Below are 11,093 nucleotides of genomic sequence, written 5' to 3' on the forward strand. Positions count from 1 at the left end.
GACGTTTGAAAATCTTGTTCGGGGCTCTGGATTCAAACTGAAAGCTCCCGAGTCCGGCCGGCCATCAATAAACCATTTTTCCTTCTCAAAATCATTCCTGAGTCCTGGCCTCTCTATACTCAAATAATTGAACTTCTCTTAAATTCCACAACAATATCATATCAGCAGATTTTGAGATTGTCACTCTTTACCCTTTCCAACATTGAGTATTGCGTTTTTAAATACTTTGCAAATATGATAGACAAAAAAATTGGCCTTTCATGGCCTTAAACCACCATGTATTTTCCTTTTTGTTTGTTTTCATTTTTTCTTTATTTTCAAAGAAGCTTTAGATTACATAAATGTTTCATGGAAAATAAAGAGTATTCCCATATATCCCACCCCACACACACACTTTCCCCACCATGTATTTTCAAGTCAACAGCACATGTTAATAAGACAGCTGCACCTGCTGCTCCATGCCAGGTACCTCAAGAAGCAAGCATTTATCCCCTGCCCCTCTCTCCCTGTCACGCTGCCATAGGCCTTTCACAGCTGTTTCTCAGGGCAGGATATCTGAGAAGGGAGGACCAGTATGGAGAGCCGTTGTGCAAGGCATGGGCAGCTAGACTGCCGGTATTTTTCACACAGGCCCTCTAGGTTTTGTCAGTCCTCTCTCTCGTCCTTATGGGAAGTCTGTGGACCCAACTCTCCTCAGCCAACCCAGGTGGCTGCCTCTGCCTCGAACATTTTCAAGTGACGTAGGACCGTGCAGGCCCAGAGGCCCCTGCACTTCCTGTGTGGGGCACAGAAGCCCGCCTCCTCTCCCAGCCTTGGGTGCCTGCTTCAGAAAATGGTGAGTCTCCCTCTTACAAATCCCCCATTTTCCTCCAAACGTGGGCGCGGTGGCCCCGGGGTTCGCAGATGTTTGGAAAAGGTCCTCTGGTTTCTTTTTCAGAAGTGATCTACTGACTCGCCTCCGCCATCTTAGGTAAAGAAAGCGTCCTGTGAGAGAAGGATGCAGTCGCGCACTCTCTGGATAGCCCTCGGACTCTGCCTCTTCTCAGGTGAGTAGAATGGAATGAAAAAGGGGCGAAGGGGGCTTCCTAGACCACTGGGAGCCTCACAGCCTCGCCCGGTGCTGTCTGGTGGGTCAAAGGAAATGTAGGAACTGTTTATCCTGTGATAAGGCAGGAAGTCAGGCTGGAGGCTAATGAAAAAGATTTTCCTCAAGGGCCTGGGAGACATGTCAGGGCACCGCCAAAGAAAAGAAGTTGCTATGATCTTATCTATTGAAAGCAAAGCTGTCTCTCTGCCTCCAAGAACAAGCTCCTTCCATCAGCGGATTTACCCAGCCCTTAGAAACCCACGTGAAGGGAATGAGCGGAGCCTGCCTCCACTGCTTGTTTTGGGGAGACCAGGTGTAGGGCAGGTAGTTGAACTCAAACGCAGTACAAGGTATACAGCATGTTTACTTCTTTGATACAATAAAATACCTCATGATTTTTAGTCCTTTCAAGTTGACCAGGAGCTTTCAACCAGCTTAATCGTTTCTGAAGGAAGGGGAATATAAATTGATAAATAACCAAGAGCATTTACATATCTCACCTGAGATAAATAATACCAAAACCCCCTTTTGGTGTTTGTCATTTGTTGAGTGGCAGGTACCATGCAAAGAAAAATTCTTTACACAGTTATTATATACATAAAATAACTCTCCAACTTGGAAAATAGGCATTCTATCCCCTATTTTACAGATGAAGACACATGATCAAAGAAGTTAAATAGCTTGTTTAAAACCCATAGCTAGTAAGTGCTGGAGCTGATCTGGGAAACCAGGCCTGCCTGTGGTCTTAGTGCCTCCACCACATGAGGCAAAATGGCTCAGAGACCTAGGAAATGCTATTCGAGCTGGAGCTACAGCTGCAGAGACTGCACTTCCTGCTTCTTCTTCAGAGGTCTCCTTAGACCAGGGTTTCTCAAACCTGATTGTGCATCCAAACTACCTGCACATCTTGTTAAACTGCAGCTTCTGTTTCAGTAGGTCTGGAGTGGGGACAGAGATTCTGCATTCCAAAAAAGCTCTGAGTATGCTCTGCTACTGGGCAGGGTGTGCCTCCTTCAGGCAGTGGTCAAGCATTTTCTTAAAACTGCATTTTTCCAAAAAAAAAAAAAAAAAGGAGGGGGATATCAAGACCTGAGCATCCCTAGAAATTTAGAATCATGAAAATGTGCCCAAACTGCTTTGGTGAGGAGGTCTCACCTAGTAGAGAGGCTGCTGGTCAAAGAGAGGTGCAGGTATATGAAAACTTCCAGGCAGTGACAAGGGAACTGGTCATTGTAACAAATTCCCTGTTGGTGAGGGGATTCTGGGGGGCCCAGTGGAAACCTAGTCAAGCTCTTTACCCCCAGGCTCTAGTTCATGAGAAATCTTTGTGTCAGCTATTTCCATCTCTGTCTCAAACAAAAATCAAGATGGAAAAATTGAACCATCAGACAAGCAGGTGTTAAAGAAAGAGCAAGAATCCAACATTTGTACCCAACCAAGAGCTTGTTTTTCTTCTACAAAGGTCAAGTTTCAAAGTGAAGGCTTGGTGGCAAAATTATTTCTCCAGTTGCCCAAAAAGTGGACCCAACTTTTTTATAAATTTCCATTTGTCAAACATTGTGTTCATGTTTAATGGTAGATGCTTCCTTACTCTGTTTCTGAATTGACCAGGAACTCCTGGTCAACAGCCTGGCAGTAAATGTTGTTTATCTGGGGTGTGGGAATGACTGTGATCCTGCAGCGACTGGAAAAGAATTTAGATGCTCATGAATAGTGAGACTAGAACACAGCCCTTTTTCTGTTTGGAATTTGCAGGCATGAACAACATTTACTAACTCTTTTTTCGTATCATTTCTTTTCCAGTTGGCGCTTGGGGAGAAGGTAAGATCCTCTCTCCTTCCTTTTCATGACATCAGCCCAGCATTCCTAGTATTTATGAGTGGAGCTTTCTCTAGCTCTCCTACGTAACCTCCAGGAGCTCAATAAAAGGGGGTTGCTCCCATCTCCTTTGCCTTTTCCTCCTAAGTCAAGGGATATTTCTAGCCAGGAAAAGGGAAACACTGAGATCATAGGAAATAGTGGGTCTTAATTATTCAAAAGAAAAAAAATTGAGACTATTAGTCACAAGTGCCAACAGTTTTCCTACGTTTGCATTTCATATTTGATGTGAGATCCTGGAGAGAGTGTGCAGCCAGACTGCGGGCATGGGGAGGCACTGGATAAGCCACGGGATACGGGGACGCTGCTCAATACCTCTAGGTGGCATTTGGGGGCACAGCCAGAGCCACATGCCTGAACACTCTGAGTATGTGTGTGCACATGCACACGAGTGTGCCCAGCCTAGACTTACTTTTTCATTAACAGTAGTAGAGTCAGGAGTGCCCTAGTATTGGAAGCCTCTCTATTCAATCAGCATCTCCAAACCCACTGAACCAGTTTCATCTTTAAAGGCAACCACTGCACCAGTCTATGCTCTGTGGTACTGGCTAATTCGTAGTGTCTGCAGGAGCTGTTTTTGTAAATGGCCATCAGTTGTTTAATGTAGGGCCCAAAACAGCTTTTCATACAAATCAATGGGGAATTTGGAGATCCATTGTTTTCTGAAGGATGAGGGAAGAGTCCTAATCCACAGGAACAGGGTGTTAGCAGCCAATGGGAGTGTTGCTCATGGTTTCTTTTCATTTCCTTTTCAGATAATGAAGAAACTGGTAAGAGGATTTTCACACTATACAAACTCTTTTCTAATGTGGAACAAAAAGGTCTTAGGGGATAATCACGGTGATAGATGTCAAGAACCAGCGTTATTAGAGGGAAGGTACAATTATCTTTCAATAGGATCTGTATGAGATGTGCCTGCACTTGTTGTTGGCTGTCATGTCTGATTATAGCCAACATGCTCAAATGATGTGTGATATGTATCCCCGAGCATAACAGCAGGAAAGAGTACACACGAGGGTGTGTGTTGGAGCCACCACGCATTTTTGTGTAAACCATGAAGGCAGAGATGTCTTATTTACCTGGCCAAGTGCCTGGCATGTAGGAGGAGCTCAATGAATATGTTTTGAATGAATGAATGAACAAACACAGGAATGCAATGCTAACTCCCTCCCATCAAGAAGCTGAAGGTCTCGTATGAGAGACGTGTAATAGTGTGTTATATACTAGGAGATGGGTGGATACAGAGTAAAATGAAGTATAAAGAGAGGAACAATCAACTCCACAGAGGGTAGGTAGGGAAGGCTTCCCAGAGGAGGTGATTCTTGAGCTAAGTTCTAAAGGGTAGATTAACATTTCAGGGAAGAAGACTATTTCGGGCAGAAGAGATGAAGCTGTATAGTATGCAGTTAAAAGTCTAACTCTGAAGCTAGACTTCCAGGTTTAAATCTTGGCTTAACTCCTTACTTGCTGGGTGTCTTTGAATAATTTACTTAACTGCATTGTCCCAGAACATCATTATCTGTAAAATGGAAATAATAATGGTACCTTCTTGTAGGATTGTTGGGAGGATTGCATGAGTAATGTTTAAGGCACTTAGAACATTATCTGGCATAGAAAAGACAGTAGGTGAATTTTAACTCTTATGATATGGAAAGCGTGCAGGCTACAGATAATAAACATTAACATTTATCAAGCATGTGTGTTCTAGGTATTGCCCTAAATACTTTATCTAAATTTCCTCATTTAATTCAATCATTCCTACTTTATCAATAACAAAACCAAGACTTAGAAAAATAATAAATATTCCAAACACAGAGATAAATATGAATGCAGATTTATCTGATACCGAAGCCTGTTTTCTTAGCCATTAAGAATACTACGAATACACATATTTCTAAGCATAGACGGAACATGTTAAGTCTAAGCTCTCCCACTGAATTTGTGCCAATAAAGAAAAGTTTTGAACAATTTTCTTTACAATTCTTTTTCAGGCAAATAGATCAAGCTGAGTAGGATAACTTTTTATTTTTAAATTATTATATGTTTGATTCCTAGTTCATTTACCATTCCTAAGAAACATCAAATTATTTATAAGTCAAAATAATATCAGTTTTCTATTGTCATTATACTCAGTTCCCAGTCATTAATTAGTAGGTGGATAAACCACCTGGAGAATGATTTGTTCATATTCTGTGCAGTGTCAGCTGGAAGACTTCTTGAGCAACTAGGTCAAAGCTCAGGTCTGTTCTCCATCGTAGCAGGACCCCCAGCAGAAAAGAAAAAAAGGGAGCTAACAATTTCCTTGTGCACCTGCTACGTGCCATCCACTTACAGCTCCATGGCCCATTTAATTCTCACGCACAGACACTAAAAGCTTTATGAGGCCAGGGTTTTATCTCCATTTCCCTGATGAAGAAACTGAGGTTCAGAGAGGTTAAATGACTTGCTCTTCGTTATACAGACTAGGGCAGAGCTGAGTTTCACAGTTCGGGCTTCTGACTCTGAGTCCAGTGCTCTTTCCCCAGTAGAGGAGCACCACTGCAGCACCTCTCTTTCCGCTCTCATGTCCAGGCTCTAGTTTAGCCTCATGCTGCCCAGTGTCCCAGCCATAAATCCTCCAGGAAACAAGGTTGGGTCCCCAGGGGCCCATCTCCCAGGATAAAACTGCCTGCTATAGGGAATGTGGCTTTTTCCCAATTTTTTTAAAGATTTATTTTGTATTTATTTCTCTCCCCTTCCCCCCCCCGCCCCGCATTGTTTGTTCTCTGTGTCCATTCACTGTGTGTTCTTCTGTGTCCACTTGCATTCTTGTCATGATTTTAAGACTTTCTAGGCATCAGTGGGTCTGAGTCTAAGAGCACATGCTGGTATATTCTCAAGCATGTGATGTGATGTGTCTGAAGTCTGTGTGTGAGCATACCTCATGACTAATTACACACCTCACCTCCAAGGCTTGGGGCTCCCTGAAGGATGGGCCTCTTTGTGGGGATTCTTTTTTTTTTTTCTTATTTCTCTCCCCTTCCCCACCCCCCAGTTGTCTGTTCTCTGTGTCCATTCGCTGTGTGTTCTTCTGTGTCCGCTTGGATTCTTGTCAGCAGCACCAGGAATCTGTGTCTCTTTTTGTTGCGTCATCTTGCTGCATCAGCTCTCTGTGTGTGCGGCGCCACTCCTGGGCAGGCAGCACTTCTTTCACATGGGTGGCTCTCCTTGTGGGGCGCACTCCTTGCCCGTGGGGCTCCTCCATGCGGGGGACACCCCTGCATGGCACGGCACTCCTTGCATGCATCAGCGCTGTGCCTGGGCCAGCTCACCACACAGGTCGGGAGGCCTTGGGTTTGAACCCTGGACCTCCCATGTGGTAGGCAGATGCTCTATCTGTTTAGCCAAATCGGCTTCCCTCTTTGTGGGAATTCTTTTTTTTTTTTTTTAAAGATTTATTATTTATTTATCTCTCTCCCCTCCCCCCCACCCCGGTTGTCTGTTCTCTATGTCTATTTGCTGCATCTTCTTTGTCTGTTTCTGTCATTTTCAGTGGCACAGGAATCTGTGTTTCTTTTTGCTGCGTCATCTTGTGTCAGCTCTCCGTGTGTGCAGCACCATTCCTGGGCAGGCTGCACTTTCTTTCGCGCTGGGCGACTCTCCTTATGGGGCACACTCCTTGCGTGTGGGGCTCCCCTACGAGGGGGACACCCCTGCATGGCACAGCACTCCTTGCGCGCATCAGCACTGCGCATGGGCCAGCTCCACACGGCTCAGGAGGCCCGGGGTTTGAACCGCGGACCTCCCATGCGGTAGGCGGATGCCCTAACCACTGGGCCAAGTCCGTTTCCCTGTGGGAATTCTTGAAGCAGTGTCTAATCCCTTGAAAAATGTTATCTACAATTTGAATCTAAACCAAAGTTGTTCTCTTACCATTCTCTCCTTTTTTTCATTTTCAGGTGCAGTTACACAGAAAAGTAAGCTTGTCAGTCTTTTTATTTATGTTCTATCTGAGGATTCAGGTCGGTAGGAAGGAGGGAAGGAACTGCCTGAGAGAAATGAACCCTAAGAACTGAGGTCCTTCCATCCCCTCATTCTCAACCCCGGTGGACAGATTCCAAATGGGGACTTATATGGGTTTTTCTTTACCCCCCACGTCCCCATGCCCATGCCTAAGACTCGAGACCCCCTTTCGAAGGTTTCCCCAGTGCCCCTCTTCCCACATATCCTCGTTCTCAAACCCTCTAGCCAAGAGGGTTCCCCTCTGACAAGCATGCCTAAGACCCGGAGGACATGTGACTTTCTGCATTCGGTTGGTTCTTTGTCACCAATTCGCCTTTTCCAGAATCTTCCTGATTCCTCCCTCTGCTTTCTCTTCTCCTCTCCCATTCCCCAGGATTTAAAGTCGACATCTCGGGAACCACAGTGGTGCTGACATGCCCTGAGGAATCAAGTGATGAAGATATAACCTGGGAGCGGAATGATGCTGAATTACCTCCTAACCTAAAGAAAGGCCATAACCAGCTAGAACTGAGGAATTTTTCAGAAGTGGACAACAGTGGTTTATTTACCTGCTACCCAGGCAAATCAAAGAGCACATTTTATCTCTACCTAAAAGCAAGAGGTAACAGCAGGTCTCCAGAGCAGACTCCACCTGACTCTTTAGGGAAGACCATTTCCAAAGGTCATTCCCGACTCACAGCCCCCTGGCATCTTGCTGCTTCCTCCCACACTCAGTCCTGGGCCGGGCCGCTCTGCTACCATCCAGAGTCAGTGTTTCCTGAAACATAGATTAAACACCACTGTGGGTGTGTCTGGGTAACCTAAGTCAGAGCTAGATCGCAAGCAGCAACCTCCACAGAAACTGAATTAGGTCATTTGCTTCATCTTACGCCCAGAATTAAGGCACGCAGATACGAGTTTATCTGATGCTTCATCTGGAGTAAAATTCCTCAGAAGCACTTGCAAAGGACACTCAAAGCCAGTGTCATAAAATGTCATACGCTAAGGCGTAATAGTAAATTATGATAGCTGGCGTTGACTGAGTGCTCGTGAGGTTTCGGGCAATGTCCCAAGTACTCGCCATTATTTTCTGTCATCCTCTCCACAACTGTGCGAGTAAAGTACTTTTTTTCTTGCCCTTTCGTGGACAAGGAAACAGAGGCTCTGTGAGTTGAAAACACCTCTCGCGGCTAGTGAGTAATGGAGCTGCACTTGAACCCAGAGCCTCTACCATAACGTCCTCCTCTGGCTCGTTGATGTTATTCTTATGAATTCTGAAAGGAAGGGCTCCAGCCCCGGCAGGCGGGGGAGCACGGGGGGAGAATCGCCTTCGCGTGTTCCGGCCTCACCCCCGGTTTGCCCGTGTCATTCCTTTCTCGGTGGCTCCTGCTCATCTCCCCATGCCCGCCCGGCAGTGTGCGAGAACTGCATGGAGGTAAATCTGATGGGGGTGGTCGCCGTCGTCATCGTCGACGTCTGTATCACCCTGGGCTTGCTGCTGGTGGTTTATTACTGGAGCAAGAGTAGGAAGGCCAAGGCCAAGCCCGTGGCGCGAGGCGTGGGAGCTGGCAACAGGCCCAGAGGTAAGAACATGGCGCTGCATCCGGTTCCCGCCAAGGGGTCCAGCCTAGGCCACGGCTAGATGCCCAGATCCCAACAGAGGGGGCTGTGTCTCAGAAGGTTCCTTCCCACCCTAGAAAGTGCAGAAGAAGTTTATTAACCTGCAGCTCCCTCGAGTGCCATCAGGGCTCTGGGGTCTTCAGACCCCATCCCCAACTTGTGGGAAGCGCGACCTGGGCGTGTCAGTTACTGCCTTCCCTTCCTTCCCTTCCCCAGTGGGAAGAAACAGCAAGACAGCCTTGAGATGAGGAGAGTCACAAAAGGATGAGAAAAGAGGGTGGGAGCCAGTAGAGTGGGGATGAAAGAAAGAAGAGAAGGGGAGGCTGAGAGGGGCAAAGTAGAGGAGAGAAGGAAGGGCTGTGCCATCCTTGCACTGGGGTCTCGCCGTGAGAGTTGGCGTTGCGAGGTTGGCGGTGTCTGGTGGAAACAAATCCCTTTCCCCTCCCTCTGCAGGACAGAACAGGGAGAGGCCGCCACCTGTTCCCAACCCGGACTACGAGGTAACAGTGGGTGGGGGAAAGGGGGCCCCTCAGGGGACAAGGGAAACAAGGGACCGTCCACCCTGCCTGCCCGCGGTTCCAAAGCCCCTCACTCGGGGTTCGCGGGAAAGCCCACCCGTGCCCATCCTGAAGGCCGCCTGGCTCCCCCAGCCACAGAAGGCAGGCGGAGGGGACACTCTCCTTTCTCTCTGGCTTATTCGCTGGCTGGGAGACAGTTCTGAATGCAGATTCTGAAACAGTCAACTCAGGGCTGATCCTCCGCCCGCGTGCGCCAGTGCACTCACACCGGAGATCACAATGTGAGATGCGGCGTTGGCAAACAGCCCTAAGCTTTCCCCTCTGCAAACCCGCACCCACACACTGCCAGCCACAACAGCCGCTCCGCAGTTCCCCTGGTCCGCCCTTGACCTGGCCACTAAGGAGTTTATGCCTGGTGAAGCAGAGGCCCCCCAAGATTGTTCTGATCAGTTGGTGTGTGCACACCGCCAGTTGCCAAATATTTTGAATATCGCCCCTGATATTCAACAAATATTTTTTTAATTATTATTATTCATTTTAATCCTGACAAATGCCTTGAGAGGAGGTGTCTTTGGAGTCTCGTTTTCGAGCTGGGACAGCCGAGGCTCACGGAGGGACTGACTCGAGCCTCCGGCCAGGCAGCGCGGAGTCGCTGCCCCTAAGCTGCCTTGGAGGGGCCCCCCCTTTCTTGGGGACCGCCCCCTCCCACCTTACTGACCACCCCCTCCATTCCACCGCCAGCCCATCCGGAAAGGCCAGCGGGACCTGTACGCCGGCCTGAATCAGCGAGGCGTCTGACGGCTCCGAGGCCCCCTCTGCCCCTGCCCAGCGCCCTGCTGCTGCCTGTTCCCTGGTCTTGGACCCCACGCGAGAACTGTCACTCTGCTGCGCTTGCCCAGCGCCCTCCCTCCTCCTGCCTTCTCTGCTGGGGCCACCCAGGAGGCCCTTTGAAACAGCAGCTCCAGTCCCAGCACCCAGCCTGCCCTCCTGTCAGGACCCTTAGCCCTCTCTTCCCTCCCCCGTGCCCTCCCCCACCGCCGCCCACCTCCCCGTCCTGCTCCCTCCTTTTCCTGCACCAGCGCCGCCTCCTCGGCAGGACCATCCCAGCTCCAGGGATGGCCCCAGACCTCAGGCTTCAGGCCAGGTGGCGAGGCAGAGAGCGAGCGTTCAGTTCCCTTCCTCTCCCCTCACTGGATCCCCCTGATAGCGAGTATTAAAAAGTCCTTTGTTCTAAAATGTTTTCCTAACCGTTTTCCCCCATCCCTAACTATCCCACCTACCTTTCTTTTTTTCGAGCTCTGACCCCCTCTGAGGGGGGACTGGATAACTGTTGGCAGATGTCCTGCCCCTTCGCGGGTCCTGGGCCCAGAGCCGGCCCTGCGCCCCCCGCCCTCCACGGTGGGCCACCGAGGGGGTATCAGCTTCTCCATGTAAGCTCCAGCTCCTTACCAGCCGAGAGCAACAAGAAATAAAGTGCATTTGGCTGAAAGAGTTGCTGTCCCTCTTTACTCAGAGATCGTCACAGGCTGCCTTGTTTCCTAAGTCAACTCAGGTCCTCCCCACCACCCATCCCCTCCTTTTTAAAATCTATTTATTTTTATTTAAAGATACAAAGATCACACGAAGTGTTACATTATAAAATCTAAGAGTAGGCACTTGGATAAGCAGGTCTCACCCTGGGCAAAGCTTCTCTGGAGATTCCATCTTGCTGACTGGATGCTAGATGGAGTCAAGCAAGATGACTTTGCAGCTAGGTATCCCTGGCACTGAGTTTATCTAGAGATCTCCAGGATCGAATCCCGGTGAAACCTAGAGGAGAGTAAATGAGAAGAGAAGACAACACAGACAGCAAAAACAGCAGAGTGGGAGGAGGGGAAGGGGGGGAAATAAATAAGTAAATCTTTAAAAAAAACAACTATTATCAAATAAACAGCTAAGGTGAAGAAATAATATGAGAAACCTCTTATATTTTTTGAATGTAACATTTAAAAAATAAAGAGAAAATATGT

General features: G+C 48.0%; 1 protein-coding gene across 1 annotated transcript; it reads left to right on the top strand.

The window, feature by feature from the left end:
• The first annotated feature begins 730 nt into the window (after positions 1 to 730).
• On the top strand, positions 731 to 10,575 carry CD3E (CD3 epsilon subunit of T-cell receptor complex). The gene is made up of 9 exons (XM_012524368.4): positions 731 to 835; positions 938 to 1,046; positions 2,891 to 2,908; positions 3,721 to 3,735; positions 6,904 to 6,921; positions 7,341 to 7,568; positions 8,362 to 8,529; positions 9,020 to 9,066; positions 9,826 to 10,575. Exons 2-9 carry the CDS (start codon positions 998 to 1,000, stop codon positions 9,880 to 9,882), a joined length of 600 nt encoding a protein of 199 aa, XP_012379822.1. The 5' UTR covers positions 731 to 835; positions 938 to 997; the 3' UTR covers positions 9,883 to 10,575.
• Positions 10,576 to 11,093: the final 518 nt, after the last annotated feature.

This window comes from Dasypus novemcinctus, chromosome 27, assembly GCF_030445035.2.
Source record: "Dasypus novemcinctus isolate mDasNov1 chromosome 27, mDasNov1.1.hap2, whole genome shotgun sequence".
Lineage (NCBI taxonomy): Eukaryota > Metazoa > Chordata > Mammalia > Cingulata > Dasypodidae > Dasypus > Dasypus novemcinctus.